Source organism: Diabrotica virgifera, chromosome 8, assembly GCF_917563875.1.
Source record: "Diabrotica virgifera virgifera chromosome 8, PGI_DIABVI_V3a".
NCBI lineage: Eukaryota > Metazoa > Arthropoda > Insecta > Coleoptera > Chrysomelidae > Diabrotica > Diabrotica virgifera.
In genome coordinates, this window is record NC_065450.1 from 181,314,495 (window position 1) to 181,338,964 (window position 24,470).

The following is a 24,470-nucleotide window of genomic DNA, read 5'->3' on the forward strand; positions in this document are numbered from 1 at the left end:
GAAAATTTGATCAATGAGGAAAACAGAGTGGCGAGAAAGTACGAACATTCATTTCAGGTGAAAAACTTGGGAAATTTTCGATCAAAGACTTACCCGATTCCATACAAGTATCGACAAGAGATTAAAGTAAGGAAATATACAGGGACTTGGTTTTGCCTCTAGAAAATTTATTTAAAAATGCAGATAAATTTTATCGAATACAAGGCGGGGATTTGTTATATTTCTATTTGATAGGAGAATTAAAATTTATAATTATAAGCAAAATTCAAATTAATATAAAAGATCTTCAATTTTCTCAGCCACGGGCATGTAAATTTAGAACAACCTGTATACAACAAATTATTATATTTAGTTTTTAAGAAAGTGATTCGAATAAGTGTACGAAACTCGGTAACAATGCGCCTAAGATAAACAAGTTGAGTGACGCGGACCATTATAGTGTTCGCGGAAGATTCGATCATTAGCCTACGCTAAATAAGACTCAGTGAAATAGATAATAGGTAATTAAGTATTGTAAAAGGTAGAAAGTAAGTTTAAATTGGGAAATGATTATTTTTTCTTGAAATCCATTAAACATATTTAGAAAGATTAAAAAGTTGGTATTGAGGAATACGGCGAATTAAAATTTGTGGTGGAATGTTGATTTTTGAATCTGGAAGGGATATTTAGAAAGTAGGGGAATGAATGAGGATGAGAGATCAGAATGTTTTGGGCGGTAGTGAGGTGAAGTCCAGTGGTGGACGGTAGTGTACGAAGAGTGAAAACGCCGGTATAGTTCCGTGAGTGTTGAGTACCCATCGGAACGAGAGGTAGGCCGAGTCGAGAGAAAAGAATCTCCTTGAGCAAAGAGTGTCCCGGTGGCTGATTTAAGTGGTTCGAAAAAGGTAGAACACTGCATCACGAGAAAAGCAGGAACGCGAGCGATACGAGGTAGTTTTCAAAGGAGAACATTACTGGAGGCCAGGACGAGTTTTTCATCGCAACCAAGGGTAGGAGGAAACGGGTTTTGTGTGAGGACATTCGCAGTTCACCAGATAAAGGTCAGTCTCATTTGTCAAGACATGAATGTATGGGTTTTTGTATTAAATACCACATTAAAAATTGAAGAACATAATCGCTAATATCAGAAGATTTTCATCAAACTTAAATCAATTTGTTGCTAATAAATCCCAATAGTTTCATTATTAATAAAAGTTTTAAATTGGAAACCAAAAGGAAATAAGATTCCCATTTTTAAATGTTTGTATTAAATAAATATAAGATCTAACAAATATTAAGCAGTAATTGCCATTTATATAAAATAAACAAAATTTTGATTTATAATTGTAATCCATATGTGTGTATTATTTTATTTTTTCCTATCCCGATTAGGAACCACTGAGAAATACTTAGAAGTCACGAAAGTAAGTAAGTAATTTTATAATTCGCCTTGAGATTGAAAACATATTGATATGTGATCTGGTTGATTAATTAGATTATCATTAATGCATTAATTAAATTAAATTACATATAAGAATATCATCACATATAAATAAATGAGATCACAACAATATATATATATATATATATATATATATATATATATATATATATATATATATATATATATATATATATATATATATACTATACTACCTCCATAACTTTTGAACCATTCATTTTAGAAAGATTATGCATAGGACCTTTTTTATTTCAAATTTAATGTAGAACAATTTTGTATAGAGGGTTATTCATGCTAAACCGCATATTTTTAGAAATATTGGCGAAAAACTTAAAAAACTACTAATTTACCGATTTCTCCCCCCCCCCCCTCAAACCAGACGCTCAAAATAGTGTGACTTTTTTCTGGACATTGTGTGGACCATATAGATAAATTTGGTGTTGAAGGATAACTTTCACTTTGGATGTCTGGGTTATGCCATCTTTTGGATCAACTATACTATACTATAAGGGTTTTATGTGAATTGTCGGTACGTCCAGATAATTACTAATAAAATTTGATTACTAATTCATAAATATATTTCTATCATGGACGAAACATTATCAAACCATTGTAACAATACACAAATTTGAAGCTGAAAAATTGAAATCTGAATTTTTTAGGTATTAAATATTAATATACAAGTGTTTAAATAGTGGCATACAATTTTTTAACCGCCATTTTGTTTATCATCGAAATTAAGAATTCAGATACATTGTATTTTTTGCAAAAATATTTTTTTTTCTATTTTTTTTTTTTAGTTTATTGTGTGTCAACTACAAGGTTATTGACACTGAGCCAATTTTGTTACATAAGTTTTGCATTACATTAACGTTTGGATGCTAGTTGAACGGATTTGATGTCTAATTAGGCTGTAATTGCTTCCTTTGCAGCAGTGTCGGCGGTCTCATTGCCTAAAATTCCAACATGTGAAGTAGTCCAAGTCCAGATTAACGATATATTTGTCCCAGAAGAAATGAGTCGGTTTGTTGCTTCGTGTATGGAGTGAACTAATGGATGTTGAGAATATATATTTTTAATTGAATCCAACGAGTACATCGAATCAGTACATACTGCAGTGTCTTTGGCTTTAGTTTGGCTATATAACCATTTTATTGCTTGGAGGATGGCATATAGCTCTCCTGTATGGATGGAGTTGGATCCTGGAAGGCAGAACTTCTGAAGAACCACGAATAACTCAAAAAATATTGAGTTTTCAAAAAAAATTATGGAACAGTTTTTGTTTCCAATTTGGTCCGTGGTTATCTTAGACAAAAAATATTCCACCCACGAGAAAGGGTGGGAACCGCCCCTAAGATAAAAGCGCCATTGTATATAGGGTAGAATTTGAATTAGGAGATAAGTAGAGGCTATTCCCAAAATTTCGGGCTGCCCCGAGGCAAGCCCTAGAATACACACCACATGGCAAGAGAAGACCAGGTAGACCCGTAGAAACGTGGAAAAGAAGTGTGGACAAAGAAATTAATGCTATTGGGAAAACCTGGGCAGAAATAAAGATTAGTGCCAAGGATAGGACAGAGTGGAGGGAGACAGTTGACGCCCTATGCTCCGCATGGAGTGAAGAGGAATAAGTAAGTAAGTATTCCCAAAATTTCAGTAGAGGCTATTCCCAAAATTTCTATCAGTAGGATAGAATTCGGAGGTAACATCCTGTTCTTACCCTCATTGATTGGCGTACAGGTTGTCTTTTTAGCGGAATTCATCGTTAAATACTACCTGATTTCATTCCGGTCTCACAGAATTGCGGAAGATCAGAAAAAAGGCCAAACTGTTCTATTCGGCGATATTTATACCCTACACGTAGCAATTATCCTTCCATGCTCTTCAAACGATTGATTTGCGGTGGCTTGACTACTAAATCAGAAGTTTACTCGCCGATCTTGTTACCCCTTTGTGACATCCAGAACCTCTCGCTCGGTGTCATGACTACAACATTTTTAAAGGTTTTATGATAGTGTTGCCAAATATTTATAGATTCTTCTGTACATTTTTATTAATATTTAATATATTTTAGGCCATAATTCTTTATTTCTCAAATTCAAATTGGATATGTATAGATACGACAGAGAAAAATCTTCTAGCAGATGCAAGGAAACATTATTATTATCTCAAAATACTCGACTGTGTTGAAACAGTAAGTAATACATGTATTAAGGGGATCAGTGTAAACTTTCGGCTCCAATGCTATTTAACCCTTTAATCGGTAATCCCGCCATAAGGCCGGCATTAAAATAATCGAATTATTTTAAAATTTATTTGCTCTCACATCGACTACACCGCTTTTTGACAAGAATAGTGTCGACCAGTGGTAACGGGTGGTAATGGTTTAAAAGTTGTAGGTTCAGTTACTTGAGAGATATGGTTCTTCTCAACGTGGAAACATGCAAGTGAATCGTACGTAGAAATTATTGCTCTGGAACACGTGTAATCGAATTGTAAAATAAAATAGTTCTAGTTGTCCAATTGATTTCATATTTTTTTTTTGGTAAGTATTTATTGTATTTGTTTGATAGTTTACTAGCGTATTTGGTGAAAAATATAAAATTAGTGCTTTTTTTGAGTGTTGAGTGATACCCGCCTTTTGGCCGGCTTGTCGGTGTACGGTAAAATAAGTCCTTCGCGTATTTGAATAAAACTACATATTTGTATTATTTTACTTTTATTATTTATACATTTCTTTCTTTTTATTGCAGAACATGGAAAATAATATATCTCAAAGACGAAGAAAGTATGGTGCGAAAAGGTATAACAAGCTGACAGACGAAAAAAAAAGGACAAAATACGATCTTTCCACAATAACCGATGAAAAAATCAACGAAATCATGAACTCTAATCTTGATTCATATGACGAGATAGTTTACGAAGATGATGATGATAGCATAGCCGATCCGGATTATGACTAAAAGGCGGATGTGCTCACAGCCGACAACGATGAGATCATTTTTTTCCTGTTTACGTGAAAATATCTATGATTTGGTCTCCACGAACCTTCCATTGGAGCTAAGTAATATCACTGATGCTAGTGAAGGTTTAGTGGGTGTTTCAGAACCACATGCAAATATATCTACTTCTGAAATGGCAACATTAACTTTGCCGGAACTTATAATATCAGAAAATACATCACCAGAAGTTCCAACAACTGATCCGGATACTCAAATAGACGTTTCAGTATCACCCATACCGTTATCATCAAAAGAACCATTTGCATCAACTTCCATACAACTAGCAACAACCACTAAATTCAAACCAAAGAAAAGGCCCAGATCCCCGTTACCAACTGTAGAAGCTATGGGACCACAAATAGTACCGTCACCGGGGGACTTCACTGGCACAGGCATGCTAATCAAACACGAAAAGTCACAATGCAATACTAATTTTTTCTCTTTCTTTGAGTTGACCTCATTGCATCTCATAAGGGGCGAAGTGAATTGCGCATAAAAACAATGGATGCAAAGAAACGCATCTTTTACCATTTTCTGGATATGGCTGTCACAAATGCGTTCATTTTGTATCAGATCATATAACGAAGATGCTGCGAAAACAGATTTCAAAGAAGAAGGAGCTTCACAAGAAAACAACATGAGACTATTCCAATTTCGTGTGAAAATTGCTCAAGCTCTGTGCTCTTCTGTTCAGAAAAGACCCATTGGTCGACATTCAAATTCACCGCTACTACTAACAGTACTAAAGCTGGTATAAAGGCAGCGCATCCTGTTGAAGACGTATTTTACGACGGAGTAGATCATGTTCCTGAATGGATTCCAGGTAGTGAAAAGGCTTGCAAATACTGCAAGATTACAGAAACACACACTTTCTTCCTGAAATGTCAACTACATGTAGGTCATTCCAGTGTCAAGAATTGTTGGAAAGACTACTACGTCCGTCGTTAAAGTATTTCTTTCATTAGTATTTACCTGTTAATTTTATTTTATCAAGTTTATATCAATAACAATCTAAATGTTTTTATAAGCAATAAAAAAGCACTAGTTAATTTTTCCCTGCAGAACTATATACCGGCCGTACGGCCGGCATTCTTCTTTTTCACTTTTAGCCCAATAAATGACCGTTTTGGAGTGTAGTTTCCAGGGGCAACTCCGAATTGCATGAAAATTTGGATTTAGGTTCTACTTACCCTCCATTTCAAAGTTGAATTTGTGCCGTTGGTTGCTTTTACTTGGGGGGTGACATTTACCCCTTCTCGGGGGTGAAAAACGCGAGTTTAAAATAAGGTCGGAAATGGATAAATTGACTTATTTTAAGCACCTTTTGTTCTATAAAGTTTTTTACGTAAGTCAATACTTTTCGAGTTATTCGCGATTTAAAATGTTGATTTTTCGACAAAAAAACTACGTTTTCAGACGGTTTTTTTCCAAATAACTCAAATAGTAAAAATTTGATCGAAAAAATATTTTGAGCAAAAGTGTAGCCTACAAAAAAAACGAAAAAAATGGTTGTAGCTCATGAAAGATACGTTCTTATTCGTCTAATTCCAAATCGAATGACTCAACGCGAAATCACCGAAGAAAGAAGCGTTTTTTGGGAAAACCTTATTAACATTTTTAAAGTATCGAAAAAAAGCTTATTATTTGTTTTTTACAAAAGTTTACAGCATCAAAAATAAACGAGTTACACTGAAAAAAAAGTTTTTTTTGGTAAAAAAAATCGTGAAACCCCCTTTATTTAGCACCCTAAATGAAATTAATCGTTTGGCTTTACCATATATTTTAACTGTATGTGTATTGTTTATATGATCTGTAAGTTTGATTGGTTTGAAGTGCTTATTTTTAAAAACATTTGGTTTTATATTAAAAAAAAATTTTCTAAAAATTTTTGAAAAATTTAATTTTTTCAAAATAACTTAAAAAGTATTAGTGATAAGAAAAATTTTAAAAAGTAACAAAATGTAGGTTTTGCTATTATAAATATGCTAGTTTTATTTTGTTCTCCCTAAGACAAAAATTGGTTAAGATATGGCTGTTCAAAATTTGCATACGCTCGTGATTAGTGACCCATTCAAGCTTTCTCAATTATAACCCTTTCAAAAATAAACACTTTAAACCGGTGAGATTGACAGATCATATAAAAAATAGATAGGTAAATAAATTGTTTGTAAAGCGGTAGCTATTAATTTTATTTAGGGAGCTAAACAAGGCGAGATTTTCATGATTTTTTACAAAAAAAAAGAGGGCCAACTTTATTTTGAGCGTAACTCGCTTATTTTTAATGCTAAAACTTTTGTTAACAATTAAAACAAAGCTTTTTATTAACACTTTAAAAAAGTTTAAATGGGTTTTTCCCGAAAAGTGCTTAATTTTTAGTTAAGTCTGAAAATGTAGTTTTTTTGTCGAAAAATCAACATTTTCGATGGCAAATAACTCGAAAAGTATTGACTTACGTAAAAAACTCTATAGAACAAAAGTTGCTTAAAATCAGTCAATTTATCCATTTCCGGTCTTATCTTGAACGTATGTTTTTTCACCCCCGAGAAGGGGTGACTGTCACCCCCCAAGTAAAAGCAACCAACGGCACAATTTCAACTTTGAAGTGGAGGGTAAGTAGAACCTAAATCCAAATTTTCATGCAATTCGGAGTTGCCCCTGAAAATTACACGGTATCGCCGAATTTCCCGTTCATTTACTGGGCTATTTGTGGCTGAGTCAATAACGATATCAAAACATTAACTTTCCATTCCTGTTTCACGTAGCAAAATTGCTACCAAAACCAAAATTTTCAGAAAGTTGAACCCCCTATTTCTATTTTGCCGATTAAAGGGTTAAATGGAATTAATTTTTTTCGAATCCTGAGACAACAAAAAGTATTTTTGAAAAATTTAAACGTAGAATAAAAGATAACGTTATTCCCGAGGGCCGAAAGTGCCTAAAAACTTCTATAATGTTTATTATAAGTTACAGGGCTGAAAATCTAAGAAAAAATTTAGTGTCATTTTTAATTTTAAATATCTTATTTAAAAGAAACTTTTTATTTATTCTAAGGGACATTCGGCCCTCAGTAATATTTTATTCGCCCATTTTGCGTTTAAATTTTTCAAAAATATTTATTGGTTTTATCAGGATTCGAAAAAAATGAACCCGTGGTAATATTTTTCAAATCAAATATTCGCTATCTTTGTCATACAATGCACTCAGTCGAACAGAATGTGCTGACAAGAAAGTGACTATTTTGGATATTTGAAACGGCTTCAGGAATATTTTGAGTTGTTTATTAAATAATAGTGATAGTGTATTTGATAAATAATTAATTTTAGTGCAGTCACTGAAGGTGGATATGAGCTATTACCTCCGATTTCGTTGAACCTCCATCGATTTGCATAAAAATTGGTGAGTGGTTAGAGGATGTCTCAACGAACAAAGGTGACATGGTGCCAACTTGCGCTTTTACCCTGGGGTGGGTGCCACCCCTTCTCGAGGGTGAAAATTATTATATTAAAAATGATCCCATATTTCGATGGAGGGACAAATTCTAAGTAAAATTTGTTATATAAAGTCATTAAATTAAATCAAAATTTTTTGAGTTATTAATGATCAATTTTTTAAATTTTTCGTAAGAAAAATGCTTGTTTTTAACTGATCTTTCATAAATAACTCAAAAACTATGAGTTTTTACAAAAAAGTTATTATTACCAAAATTGAAGCTAATAAAAAATAAAATAAACCTCTTATTAAAAAAATCTTTTAATGTTAACTGAAAGTGAGTTATAGGTAATTGAATATATATTTTTTCCGGCGAGTACCCAAAACCTAAGTATTTAAGCTTAAATAACGGGAAAATGATACATTTTATACCATAAACTTATTAAACATTTGTCAAAGTACTTAGAAATATCTATCAAATGAGTCCTCGAACAAGTTGATAGCATTAAAATTTTTGCTCCAAAAATTTTCAAAATTTATCTTTTAAAATTTTTTTCAAAAAATGTTATTATTTTTTTCAATAACTCCGTTAATTTTTCGGACATCAGGTTCACCTAAAAACCATTTGAAAGTGAATTCCAAGGGAAATTAAAAGACGTTAAATTTGATCTTTTATACCCCTTACTTTTTTAAAAATAAAAGGTTAAATGTTCCCGGTTACATGGTTCTCGTAGCAAAATTTAAGCTTTAAACGTTTCTATCTCGGTTATTTTTTACCCTACAGAAATAATAAGACAAGTAAAATATATGATATAGAAAAAACTTAAATTTGGTTATATATCATTTTTTACGAATGTTGAGTATTTTTGGAGCTATTATCAAAAGAAAATGAAAATTGCGATGATTTTAAAAATTCTGATTTTTTAAGTCATACCGTTTTTTCAAAAATGTTTACTCTAAACCGGTCAAAATTGTTGATATAATTACTTATATAAAGAAATTCTTGTAGGGGTTACTATAAATTTTAATTTTTGTGGAAATGGCGTATGTTTTATTTTTCACTTTTTCCTAAAAAATTCGAAATGGTTCTCTTATTTTACCAAATTCATACCAAACAAAACCCTAATTCAAATTTTATTTTATTATACAGGGTGTCCCGAAAAGATTGGTCATAAATTATACCACAGATTCTGGGGTCAAAAATAGGTTGATTGAACCTCACTTACCTATATACAATAGTGCACACAAAAAAAGTTACAGCCCTTTGAAGTTACAAAATGAAAATCGATTTTTTTTCATATATCGAAAACTCTCAGAGATTTTTTATTGAAAATTGACATGTGGCATTTTTACGACAGCAATATCTTAAAAAAAATTAAGTAAAATTTGTGCACCCCATACAAATTTTATGGGGATTTTGTTCCCTTAAACCCCCCCAAACTTTTGTGTACGTTCCAATTAAATTATTATTGTGGCACTATTAGTTAAACACATTATTTTTAAAACTTTTTTGCCTCTTAGTACTTTTTCGATAAGCCAGTGTTTATCGAGATATTTTGAATATTTGTCGAATCCACCACATATTTGTATATGGTTAAGTACGGTTATAGATACCTGTTAATAATCTGAAAATTTATTTATAATTTACATTTTTAGGTATATTTTGAAAAAGAAGCTACATCTCGATAAAAGGTGACTTATGAACAAAAGACTAAGAGACAAAAGTTTTAAAAACACTGTGTTTAACTAATGGTACCACAATAATAGTTTAATTGGAACGTACACAAACATTAGGGGGGTTTAAAGGAAAAAAACCCCCATAAAATTTTTACGTAAATATATTGAAAAAGAAGCCGCATCTCAATAAAAACTGGCTTATCGAAAAAATACTAAGAGGCAAAAAAGTTTTAAAAACGTTGTGTTTAACTAATGGTACCACAATAATGAATTAATTGGAACGTACACAAAAGTTTGGGGGGGTTTAAGGGAACAAAATCCCCATAAATTTTTTATAGGGTGGACAAATTTCACTATAATTTTGTTTTAAGATGTTCCTGACATAAGAATTATACACGTCCATTTTCAATAAAAAATCTCTAATAGTTTTCGATATATTGAAAAAAATCGATTTTCATTTTGTAACTTCAAAGGGCTGTAACTTTTTTTGTGAGCACATTTGTACTAAGGTAAGTTAGGTTCAATCGAACTATTTTTGACCCCAGAATGTGTGGTATAATTTATGACCATTCTTTTCGGGACACCCTGTATAAAATACAGAAGCAAACTGAAAGTGCAATCTCACATCAGCCAGAAAAAATTATTAAGTTTTATTATTATATTACATAGGAAGTGATCTGGTTGAATTAGACGCAAACATCACCTATTCTTCACACTTAACTCTTGATATTGAAAGTGGGTGAATTACTTTTTCTGATTACCAAAAATAATGCTCTGACTATGAATATCGAATTACTGATTACGAATACGAATCTCCAAGAATTTCGCTACGTTTTCAAAACGATAAACTCATACAGGAAGTATTAAATCAGTTAAAAGTTAAAATGTACCTATTCTACAAATATACAAACGTGTTAAAAGTAATACATGTTCTTTCAATAGTACTAATTTTGATCATATTGATATCGAGTAGAATGGTCAATGGTGTATCGCAAACTAAAGTGTATTGTATATGTAACTTTGTAACCTATTGGATTAAAAAAACCAAAAACCGGTTTTTCCAAAAACCGGTTGTATATAAGATTTTTTATTCAGAATTGAAATATCTATCAATTTCCGAGGTTCTTTTGAGGTTAAATATTTCCACCAGAGAGAAGGGGTGGTACCCACCCCCAAAGCAAAAGCACACATCGGCATAATATCACTTTTTTTCTTTGACATAATATCTATATCTATGCCAAATTTCAAGTCAATCCAAGCGGTTCTTTAAAATTTACCGCAAAAACCGTCAAAGAATGGACTATAAAGTGAGATATACATTTTGTTAAACCAACGTCGATGGATCGATGAGTATATAACGGAAATTTGTATTATATCTCTCTATTATATTTGTATTATATCTCTATATTATATTTGTATTTATATCTCTCACTGTACGCGAAATATCGGGCGATAAAATTTTTGTTGAGCGTATAAAGGGAACAAGTCCGGGACTGATTACCTTCATACAATAATTCTTGTGGCGCCACCATCGTTTATGACTTTTTGTCGTTTATTTTATTACTTCGGTTGGTTAGCTTACGTTAGTTAGTCGTGTATTAAATAGTGTGATGTTATGCCTTCTAGGTCCCAATTAATTAAAACTCAGGTTTTCCGATAACATTATATTTAATTCGAAGCCGATGATTCACTACATAAGTTGTTTACAATATTAACTTGACCTATACTATACGTGAATACCTTCCAACTACATCAATAATCATAATAATCTTTCTCGACCGAGTTAATGTTTATATACACATTTAAATAATAACAAAACATGACAATTCAATGTTACTTGCGGTTATTGAATCCAAGAACAGATACTACATGGATTAATGACTTCGAATGAGTTTTAAACATCTTTTGTACAGGGTGATATTATAATACCATACCTCCCCGTTTTGTTAAAATTACATATTTTTAAAATGTGATGCTCCTCTTTCCCTTTTACAAAAATGTTTACGGTTACCTAATACTATTTTCAAAAATTAAATTTCCTAACTATCCTAACTAACTGTAACATGGTACGTTTCAGAGTTTTTTTTTAATCCTAAAAATTGTTTATTATTATCACTAATTCACTTTCTGTTCCGTCTTGCTTTTTAGTCTTTTCTCCATTCACAAAACAGTGTCCACATAAAAACAGTGACTAAACCTATCGGGATTTTTAATATAGTCTTTTAGTGCCTATATGCATCTCCTATAAGCAGGGGAATAATCTAATCTACCTAACTAAAAATCTCGTATCTAACTAAAAGTCCTAAGCTAAGCTAATATTACTCGAATAAGTAAAAAAAATGTATCCTTTACTCGATTAATAATTCCTATTTCAGTCTTCTTTTGATTTATTTATATATGTCTTACTAACTTTAAAATAATGTATCTATAATAAAAATGTAATCTCTCTAAATATTTCTAATATTTCTCTAAACTTCTAATAACCCTTTTGTAGCTATAATAAAGATTTAATCTCTGTTGCTGAATGTCTAAAAATTTCACTTTTTGTGTCCATTTGCTTACTATCTACTAACACTTATTGTAAGATATTGTCTATCCTTAATTCAAACACTTCCATTTTCCGCGAAAATTTAACCTGAATTCATTATCTACATTTAAAAATAAGTTATTTATAATTAACATTACTTTAGAGAAAAAAAAATTTACAGCTTTAATTCTTAGACATATTTCAATGATTAGCTACTTATTTGCTTAGTATCTTCTTAATTTTGCTTCTTTTCTTGCAATTTTTATGTGTCTTCTTTCATTTTTCCCACATATTTTACTAAAAATTCTCTTTTTTCTTTCTTTTCTTCTTGTCTGGTACTACAACTCATATAATTAATTTTTCTTCATATAATAGCACTTCTACAGTGTATATAATTCATCTTCATATACATGTTTCATATAACAATCATATATCATTTATCTCATATATCATTTCATATAACATCATAATCATCACTTCATATACTAGCTCCGATACCTTCGTTTTACCTTAATAAAAGAGGTTTCACTCGGATGTCTTAGTTCTACGCCAATATTAACCCGAATTTTCGCCCTGATCTGTACGCACCATGGAGGTGGTATAGTTAACTCAAAACACGAAATAGGTATTTTATGCGGTTCAAATTCTTCTAAAAATATCACAACCTCAATCCCTTGCTTTGAGGCCGTTGTTTATTCACGAATAATCATGAATAAAATAGGTACCCTTCAAAACACAGAGTTGGTCTCTAATAAGCTTTCAAGCTTCCATAAATCATTAGTACCTTCCTAATTTGACAAGAGCAGTGGGTTTCTTATTGTCTCTAGTTGCCTCATAATATTTAGCTTATAATATTGTTAGTTCTTCTTCCTATCTATATAGTTCTTCTTCAAATTCCTTATCTCGACTCATCAGGTCGGTTCGTTAAAAGTATATTTCTTGCTTACAGCAATGTTTATCTTAAGCTCTTATATCAACGTAGGTATGTCATCATTATCCATTAAAAAAATATCATTTATCACTCAAAAAATATTAATTCAGGTTCATATCATACAAAATTTAACACAAAATCGATTAAAATGTATCTATAGAATCAATAAATATCAATAATAAAAACAACTAGCTAATAAAAATTAAATAATAGTATACATATTCGTCAATAAAAAATAGCATATGCAAAAGATAGATAAAAATATTCAAAATAAGTTTATATCTCAAACTTCGATAGAAACGTTTGGAAAAAATTCGATATTCCATAAAATATTCAAAAATAACCGTACTAAAAATCGAAATCGGATAGAGATTTTTCAAATAAATTCAATAAAGATTCAAAATTCAATAAGAATTCAAGAATAGCATATATAATAAACTTCGATAACAATTTTTAATTCAAAAATCACTTCATGTTTCAAAATTGATAGATATTCTTTAAAAAAATCGATACTTCATAAATTATTCAAAAATCAGCAAAGATAAATATTCAATGTTCAATAATAATATAAAAACGAGGGAAGCATTTTTAATAAAGATAGACATTCTTACTTACATTTTATTTCCACTTTGTCTTTACACTGTCCCTCACTGGGTTGATCGTCTTCCTGGGTCCTGGTCGAACTCCCATTTTCGTCGTCGGTATTTCCACGCTGGAGCCACCATCTCTGCTCCTTTCAGAAGACCTCCTCTAGTCTGCAGGATCAGCCATGTAATAAATAGTGTGATGTTATGCCTTCTAGGTCCCAATTAATTAAAACTCAGGTTTTCCGATAACATTATATTTAATTCGAAACCGATGATTCACTACATAAGTTGTTTACAATATTAACTTGACCTATCCTATACGTGAATACCTTCCAACTACATCAATAATCATAATAATCTTTCTCGACCGAGTTAATGTTTATATACACATTTAAATAATAACAAAACATGACAGTTCAATGTTACTTGCGGTTATTGAATCCAAGAACAGATACTACATGGATTAATGACTTTAAATGAGTTTTAAACATCTTTTGTACAGGGTGATATTATAATAACATAGTCGTATTATGTATTTTAGGTCTTGTTTGTAATAATAAACCTTTTTTTATAAATATATTAATAATTTAACTGTAGAGAAGCAGCACTATTTCGTCTTTTATTTATTGATTGTATAAAGGAATCAAGTCCCAGCTTTTAAAAACGACTTTTTGACCTTAATCGTTTTCAAAGCAAAGTTTGCTGTATCGCATGTCACTCTACTAGTCTCATTCCACATTTTATCTGTAGAACAAAATTTGATAGATCATCAAGTTTCTAAACTAAATAGTTTTTTTGTTTTTCTCAAAACTTATTGTGGACGTATACCCTTTATACAATAAGCGCTTCAAATAATCATAAACATTTCAATATTCATTTCAGTACTGTTTATTTTGCCGAATACTGTATAAACATCACATAAATATAAAATATAAACATAAAATATAACTTGTTTGTGATTTCAACGAAAACTTTTCGTTTATAAATTTGCAAAAGTTTGTGTGTTATTGCGTTGACGCTCCTGCAATACTTAGAGCAGATGTATCGATGGATTCCTATGTAGTTTTGTCTTCTGAATCCAAATCTGAAAACGGCATTTCGATATCTCTAACCATCTTCGAGATAATCGACCTCAAAATTTAAAATGTGACGTCACAATCCGGTTATTTCCTACCACGTACTAAACGTCAGGAACATACACAACTGTGTTTCAAGCGGAAATGTACGCAATTCTGCAGTGTGTCGCAATGAACAACTTGAGGGCCTATGAAAATAGACGGATCAATATACTCACAGACAGCCAAGCATCACTGAAGGCACTAATGAGCCCAAAAGTGATGTCAAGGCTGGTATGGGAATGCCGGCAAGAACTGGAAGAACTGGCCGAAAGAAATAGTGTAACTCTATTCTGGGTGCCAGGACACACCGGGATAGACGGTAATGAGAAAGCAGATGAGCTGGCAAGGAACGGTTCATCAACTTTATATTTTGGCCCAGAACCTACTCTAGGAGTACCTAAAACAATAATTAGGGGACAAGTCAGGGAATGGGTCAAAAACAAACACAAAGAATACTGGGGGAACGTACCTGGTCAGCGACACGGGAGGCCCTTAATAAGGGAACCCTCAAAAAGGAGAGCTGAGGAACTAATAAAATTACATATGAGTCAGCTCCGCATAATTACAGGTCTTCTCACGGGTCACTGTGCCCTGAAAGGACACCTGAATAGAATTGGGCTGTACGAAGGGAACCTTAACTGCAGACTGTGCAATAGGGGAACTGAAACAGCATATCATGTACTGTACGAGTGTGAGGCTTTGGATCACAAAAGGCAGGCTATTTATGGACAACCAAAATTAAGTCCAACAGAATATGCCACCCAACCCATGCTAGGGATGTACAATTTGGTACGTGGAACCAAGCTTGTGGATTGGGTGACATAAAAGGTAGGATGGTTGGCACAATAAGCCCATGAGGCTGCAGTGCCATCGGAGACATATGTCAGACGACCTCAAAAAAAAAAAAACGTCAGCTGAAATCTTTGATTAGGAAGTAGGCTACTTTATTAATCTGAATTTGTTAAGCAAAGCAAATGTTATTATGTACATTTGAGTTTGACACTTCGTGAATGTCAAAATAAATTTTAAATTATTTAGCTATTAATAAAATATAAATGATATTTTATAGTGAATTTAATTATTATATAAAATAATATGTGTAATAAATGTATAAAAATACAATTTGAGTATATTTTGAAAGCAATAATGTATTAATAAGTTTCAAAAGGTTTGTACGAGTAAGTATACGGCCTCCCCTTTAATGATAAATAGACTGTTCCACAAGTACTACTACAGTTCATCAGTAAAAAGTATCTTTATGTATTATGTATAAAGCTCGGATTTATAGGCAACAAAAATTGAAGAAAAAGGCGCCTATATTAGCAAAGATTTTTATTAAAAAAGGCAGGAATATTAACATTTAGACAAAATATAGGCAATAAAGGAATATAACTTAATACTTAATATTAACTTAAAGCAGGTATATTTACACATCATAATCATAACATTAGTATAAATAAACTAGTAACTAAATAACTGTTAATTAATAATTAAACATTGTAACCACTTAAAATTTTATCATTAATAGAAACAACTAAATGTTTTTCAATATTTTCGGTCTTAAAACTATGTCTTCGATCACTTAAAATTAATTTGTACATTGAAAACGAACGTTCGACATCGACACATATAATTGGAGCATATTTCAGAGCGGATAATAAATCTGGCATAATTTGTAATTCCTCGGAAAATGTCCCATTCAAAACTTTAGCAACATTAGATAAAAACAAAAAACCTTCGTTCTTGTCGAAAACATATTTCATTTTTTTAAAAATTAATGGACCGTTACTTCCCGGTGCCGATTTAATTTTCGTCTTTAAATTATCTATTAATTTTACTGACTCACATAAATTTAGCTCTTGTTTTTCTAATAAGGTAATTGGGTAACTATTAATTTATAATTGTCATTGATATAAGCGAGTTCCTGTTTCAATTTGGGATTTCTTAATATTTCTTTTGCTTCTCGAATGGCTTCGGAAATATCATCATCAAATTCTGACATAACTAATTCTATTTCATTGCCGTGTTCAAAGTAAAAAAAAAACTGCTTCGAGCCAGGTTCCCCACCTTGTAATTACTGGTTTAGGTGGCAAAGGGACACCGGGAAGTCTTTCTTTATATATTTGCACCCTCAACGGAGCCTTTACAAAAACTTTTTTCATAAAATTTATAAAATTATTTACCAACGGAAACAGATTTCTTATTTCTTCAGCAATTCTATTTACTCCGTGGGCTACACAAGTGCAATGAATTAAATTAGGATAAAAAATCTTTAAATTAACAGCAGCTTTTAACATATATGCCGCAGCATCTGAAAGCATTAAAACTATTTTATTCACTGGTATGTATAGGGTTGGGTAAAAAGAGGTTTGTTAAACTATCTTGTATAAATCGACTTATTGTTAAATTGTTTGTTTTTTCCAATTCTTTAACGTCAACTAAATAAGGTTTTCTCGCAAAGTTTTCGTTCAAAATTCCAATCATTAAATTAGCTATATACCTGCCGTATACATCTGTCGTTTCATCCACGATAATATACGAAAAATTTCCCTCTAACTCCCGCTTAATTTTTGAACTACATTCCACATAACATTTTTCCACTGTATGTTTTCTCAATGTACTCTCGTCCGGTAAGAATTTATTAAGATATTTTTCGATAAAGCATTTAAAACTAAGGTTATTAACTTTATATAGAGGAATGTTGGATGCAATCATCATCTGGCATAAATCAAATTTAAATGCGTCTTCCTCCCTTTTTTGAACTGCTTAAACTATCCCGCAGAGATATTTGGGCTAACTTAGAGGAATTTAATTTTTCCAAATTACGTTTATGAAGTGGGGTTCCACAATGCTGGTCAATAAAGTACTTTTTTCTACTTGAAATCTGAGAATTAAAAAAAAAATAATTAGAATTCTAAAACCGCTTTAGAATTTAGTTATGTTGTGGGACGAGAAAAAAAGAGAAAAAATAAAACTTACCGATTTGCCGCATGGTTTACAAAATGCTCCATCTCCTTCTAGAGAAAGATCCGAATAAGGTGCGATCCATAGCCTTAATTTAGATGTCATCTTTTCACACAAATATCTAAAACGTTTTAAAACGTGTTCTTTGCTTTTCAGTATACGCAACAAAACTAAACTAGGATATAGCAATTTGTGACTAAACTCTGATACAGTAACCGACTGTACAACCGACCCAAAATTTTATTATAGAATGGTTTAGTAATGGAACAATATCATGGGTAGCACCATAAAATTTTAAAAAAGGCACAAATAGGCGGAATTTACGAAAAAAGGCAAAAAGTGCAAAAAACAATTATAATAGGCAAAATAGGCAAAAAAGGCATTTTGCTTATAATCCGAGCTTTAATTATGTATTTCACAATATTTGAAAATTGTTCTTAAAATGTTGTTTGGAATAAAAAATTATAATATTTGACGAATTTTCTCAAATTATGGATACCAACATCATTTTCATTTATAAATCTTGTATTTTTAATTTGACGAAGTAAAGTTGTTCTTCATAAAAAGCTCTTCTTGGTCTAAGATTTATGATGCAACTCTCTCTCTCTCTCCTGTCGTTTCCCCATTACTGAGGATCGTGATTTCTTCCAATATTCCTAACAATGTTTCTCCATTGGTCTCTATCTTCAGCTGCTCTAAGAGCTGCGCAGAATGAGTTTCCAGCTGAATGCTTTATTTGGTCAGACCATCTAGTTGGTGATCGTCCTCTTGATCTTCTCCCCGGAACGTTTCCAGAAACAATTAATCTCTCCAAACTGTCGTCACCTCTGCGAACTACGTGACCAAAGAATTGCAGAATTCGTTGCAGACATATTGTGGACAGCCTTTTTTTAATATTCAGTTGGTTTAGAATGGAAACGTTTGTCCTATGAGCTGTCCAAGGTATGCGCAGCATTCTTCTCCAGCACCACATCTCAAAGGCATCAATTTTTTGGCGCTCGCATGCGCGAAGAGTCCAAGTCTCTGCTCCGTATAGAAATATTGAGAATACAAGGGCATTCACCAGTCTCATCTTGATATTTTGAGAGATAGATCTGTCTTTCCAAACTTTAGTTAGGCGACTCATCGCATTTTTTGCCATACCAATACGTCTCCGAACTTCTGCTTCACAGTTACCATCGTTAGTTATACTAGACCCGAGATAGACAAAGGTGTTTACTATCTGGTATTCCTGTAATATGTTAGTCAGTTGAATAGTGTCAAATCTGTCGACCACCATTATTTTTGTCTTAGCTTTATTGATTTTCAGACCAACTCTATTGCTTTCGTACTCAACTCTTCGCAGAAGATCAAACATTTCTTGCTCATTTGCTGCTATAAGTGTAGTGTCATCAGCAAATCTTAAATTGGAGATTTTCTTACCAGCTACTGTTACTCCACCGGCCCATCCTTCTAAAACCATCCTCATGACATGTTCACCATAAATGTTAAATAAGTCAGGTGACAACACGCATCCTTGTCTAACACCTCTCTCGGTCTTGAATTGGTTTGAGAACTTCTGATCTAGTCGTACTGTCACTATATTAGACTGGTATATATTTTTAATAAGTGTCACCAGGTGCATTGGTGCGCCCATTTCTATTAAAATTGACCACAGATTTATCCAGCTTACACAATCAAATGCCTTTTGGTAGTCAACGAAGCATATAATCATAGGTACTTGAAATTCTCTAAACTTTTCAATGAGTTGTCTCAGGTTCAGGATTTGTTCCCTTGTACCTTTACCCTTTACAAACCCCGCTTGTTCCTGAGGTATTTGGTAATGTAGATAGGTTTTTAATCTGTTTTTGATGATATGCAACAAGATTTTACTAGCATGTGTTATTAGTGACAGTGTGCGGTAGTTTTCACATCTGGTAGTAGTTCCTTTTTTGTGTAGTGGGATATAAATTGAGGTACACCAATCAGATGGCCATTTTCCTGAATTCCAAACAGCGACACAGATAGAATGGATGATATGTAATCCTTTGTCACCTAGTGACTGTAGTATTTCACATGTTATTGAATCAATGCCTGGGGATTTATTTCCCTTTAGTGATTTAATTGCATCTTTGACTTCAGCGAGTAAGACAGTAGGTTCTCTAGGGTAGTCAGAAGGCCACTGATTTTCTGCTGATACCTCGTTATTTTTATATAGCTCGCCACAGTAGTTTCGCCATGTTTCCAATATTTCATCAGTATCGGTCTTTAAATTACCTTCCTTATCTATTACAGACCACGTTTGAGGTTTAAACTCTCTGGTAAGGAGTTTGATCTTCTGGAATAAGTCACTCGGTTCATTTCGACAGCCATGTTCCTCTATCTCTCTGCATATTTGAGAGATGTAATCAGCTTTATCTTTGCGGCACTGTTTTCTGATTTCTCTCGATAACGCTCTGTATTCATCGTTTGTTCCGTATCTAGTTTTATGTGCTTTTCTGCGTTGAATCACAGTCCACGTATTATCGGATATCCATGGCTTACGGCCAGTGGAAACCGCTGCCTCACAGTCTTTTGCAGCCTCGATTACCTTATCTTTGAGATAGATCCAAGTGCTCTCAGGGTCATTATCTACTTGGTCTAAAGAAAGAGCATCTTCTAGGTTTTGTCGGAAGTCATTGATTTTTGATGGACTTAGAAACATGACTTTTCTCTGGGGTCTTCTTTTGGGGACTTTAAAACGAAGTCGAACGTTCAATACCAAGAGTTGATGATCGCTTCCACAGTCTGCGCCAGGATATGTTTTACAGTTGATGGACGACGATTTCCATCTTGATCTTATTAGGATGTAGTCTATTTGATTCCTTGTTCGTCCATCTGGGCTGCGCCATGTGTATAATCTCCGTGGATGATGTTGATATAATGTGTTTGTAATTGTAAGATGTTGTTCTACACAGAACTCCACTAGACGGTCACCATTCTCATTTCTCTGTCCTAGTCCATTTTTGCCCAGCACTCCTTCAATATTTTCATTAGATGACCCCACTTTGGCGTTAAAATCTCCTAAAATTATGACGAGTTCACGATTCGGAATAGCGCGAACAGTTTCTTCTAAACAACCAGAGAACCTGTTGATGTCTTCTTCTTGTGCAGCTGTTGTAGGAGCGTATACCTGGACAAGGTGTAGGGTATTGGTGGATATTCTCATTTTAAGGGATATTATCCTGTCATCAATAGTATTATATCCAATTACGCAGTCGTTAAGTTTAGAGGGTACAATTATTGCGACTCCATTTGTACTTTTGTTATCTGGGCCTGAAAAATAGACGACGTTGCCAGCAGTTGTTTTAAAATGCCCTTTTCCTCTCCAGTGAGCTTCTGAGAGTCCCAGTACCGAAAGATTGTGGTCTGCCATTTCTTTTTCAATTATGTGTAACTTTCCAGGATTTTGGATCAGTCCCTGGACGTTCCATGTACCAATTCGCTGACATTTTCTTAAATTACTAAATGATGCAACTATCACGAATCAAATTTTTTTTGAATTTAATACGAGGTATATAAAAAATATGAATTTCGAATAAAGTATCTTTATACACTGCGCGTCATAGAAAACGGGCACCCAAAAAAATGGGTCATGTTTGATGTCAAGTGTCTCCTAAACCTGTCGTCTGATTTAAGTAATTTTTTAAATATCTTATAGCTTTATTCTTTAACAATATCGCTGTAATAATATTGTTGCTAAACACGTAAATTTTGATTGTATACCGGGTGTACGAATCAAACTGTGTTTTTTCCTCAAAGTTTGCAACACCCTGTGGCATATTCTAGCATTTATAAAATACTGGAATTAAAATACAACTATAGCCTCAGGTTCTCCTAACATTCTGTTTATCGATACATTCGCTTTTATTGGATAATACAAAAGTTAGGTACTTTAACAACAAGCCATGTTCTTCATCAGTGCAGGGTGTTTCTAAATAAATACGACAAACTTTAAGGGGTAATTCTGCATGAAAAAATAATGACCATTTGCTTTATAAACATATGTCCGCAAGTGCTTCGCCTCTGAGATACAGGATGTTGAATTTTTTCTTACATACCGACTATTTATTTATTGCATTAAAACCGGTTGAGATATGCAAATTAAATTTGGTGGATTTTAAGAAATAGTTATTGTGCATTTTTTGACATGCAATTAAGAATTTTATATTCACGTATGCACTCCAATGGTGAATATAAAATTTTTTATTTTATGTCAAAAAATGTGCAATAACTACGTCATGAAACCCACCAAATTTTATTTGCATATCTCAACCAATTTTTAAGCAATAAATAAATTGTCAGTTTGTAAGAAAAAATTCAACATCCCGTATTTCGGCAACGAAGCATTTGCGGGCATACGATGGCAGAGCAAACTGTCATTATTTTTTAATGCAGAATTACCCCTTAAAGTTTGTCGCACTTGTTCTCGCATTTAGAAATACCCTGTACTGATAAAGACCATGCCTAATTATTAAAGGACCTAATAACTAAAATACTATTAAAATACCTAATAACTTTTGTACTATCCAACATAAGCGAATGAATCATGAAACAGAATATTAAGAAAACCTGAGGCTATTGTAGGGCTTTAATTTCAGTGTTTTATAAATACTAGAATATTTCACAGGGTGTTGCAAACTTTAAGGATAAAACACAGTTTGATTGGTACACCAGGTAGGTATACAATGAAAATTTACCTGTTTGGCAACAATATTATTACTATTGGGACCGTGCAAGTTCGGCAAAGCGAATTATATTAGTCCTGGTTACTGGATAATTGTCAAGGCCATAGTCCAAAAAAATAATAAGAAGAAAAAATAAAATGCAGGTTATGTTATGCAAACGTAAACAATTGTATGTAGTAAATAAAATTAGTTATTAAAATGCAGTACTGCAAGCAAAATAAAATTAATTAAATTTACGTTTATATAATAATTGCATATCATATCAATATTGTGGAGCAATATATAATTTTTCTGCTTCAATGACAGAAGGTATGAAATATACGTCAATTTGACAATTTCAATTGACAATATGAATTATTTAAGATAGTTGCAATATTTCTCCGCGACTCGCGCACGGTCGTTTCTCGTTTCCCTTCCAAGTACTTGCACACCGCGAATATACAGCGATATTGTTAAAGAATAAAGCTATAGGATATTGAAAAAATTACTTAAAGCAGACCACAGGTTTACGAGATACGAGACATGAAAAATGACCCATTTTTTGGGGTGCAAGTTTTCCATGACGCGCAGTGTAGTTCACAACATTTAAATTAGAATGATATATTTGCACATTAAAACATAATTTTTAATTCTAAACAACTTTTCGTAATAGCAATTTTCCATATTATGAATTTAAATACCTATAAAAACAAAGTTTTCGTTATGATATTGCTCGCATTTTCAGCTTGTTTTCTTTGTTTTTGCAAAAAAAACATAAATTGTGTGCACCTACAAGTTTTATATTTTTTAGGTTTTTTTCATATTGCGGAAAAAATATCAACAAGCTAGTTTTCTTCACATATACCACCATGCTGGTATTGTATGCGCTGCTTTTTTGGCATTTAGATACGACTATGGAGATGCTCCAATGATAGTTGGTAGTTTAAATGCACTAACACATGTTCTTATGTATATTTACTATTTACTGAGTGCTATAGATTCCAGATGGAGCAAGTACACCACAATAAAGAAGAGTTTAACTTTATTACAGATTGTAAGTAATACTTAGTAATATTTATCTGTTATAAAATTAAATGCCTTAAAAAGGTATAATAAATGATTTCAGAGGTATACCTAGTGAAATAAAGGAAACATGGAAAACTGGTATCACTGGACTTCTTCTTCTTCTTCTTCATGTGTCCCATCCCTTAAGGACATTGCCGATCATCATGGCCCATTTTACCCTATCTATAGCGGTTCTAAACAGTTCTATTGTTGTTTTTCCAATCCAGTGCTGGGAATGAAAATTATAGGACTATTTGTTTATTATGAGTGATAGTTTAAATATATCGCTTCTACCCACAAATTTTTGTTTTCACAAATATAAATTATTTAATAAAATAAAAATGTATACCATTTTTGTTCAGTTGCAATGCGAAGGCAAAACAATCTTACTTTTCAATTAGAATACGGAGTGCAGTCCAGTCCCTTGAATCGCGATTTTCGGCTCTTATTGGAGCCTTCATCGGAAAGAACGTAGGCACTGTTCTCCATATTTTAACTGATTCACATCGAGAGGTTTTCCCACCCACTGCAACTGAAGTGATGATAGTAGGTGGCTAGCGCCATCTGGCATTGAAAGACGAAGTAGTTTTCAATCCTAATTAAACCGGGAGATATTAACAGAAGTTCAACCACGATTTTCTAAGTCCTGCTCTTTGCAATACTGGAAAGTTAGAGAAGGTACTTACAATTTGTGGAAAAATCCACGGGTTTCCTGTGACATTTTCTTGTGAAAATTAGATTTTCCATGAAAAAAAAAATTGGGAGTTGCGATGAATTTCTAAGTCCTGCCATATCCATAGAATAACAGGACACTATCTATTTTATCAAGAAAATTTTTTGGGCAGGACGGTTGCAAAAGGACTAAGGGAGTATACAGATATACAAACATGTAATGAAAATAATGAAATTTTCATAATTTTCTAAGTCCTGCCAACTTAATAAATTAATCATATTTATTTCAAAATGACCAAAAAAATGTTGGCATGACGTCACCTAATGTTTAACTGCACTTGTTTCTTGGAAAATTCTGTATAAAATTTTCAC

The 24,470-nt window shown here is 32.5% G+C and overlaps 1 protein-coding gene across 2 annotated transcripts in view; it reads left to right on the plus strand.

Annotated features, from left to right (window-relative positions):
* LOC126878440 (elongation of very long chain fatty acids protein 1-like) overlaps positions 1-24,470 on the plus strand; it is a 69,161-nt gene that overhangs the window by 22,998 nt on the left and 21,693 nt on the right. The window contains exons 3-4 of one of the 2 annotated variants that reach the window (XM_050659904.1): positions 3,516-3,635; positions 23,173-23,415. In XM_050659904.1, coding sequence (XP_050515861.1) covers positions 3,516-3,635; positions 23,173-23,415 — 363 coding nt within the window. The remainder of the gene's footprint in view (positions 1-3,515; positions 3,636-23,172; positions 23,416-24,470) is intronic. The other variant, XM_050659905.1, reaches the window with a different exon arrangement.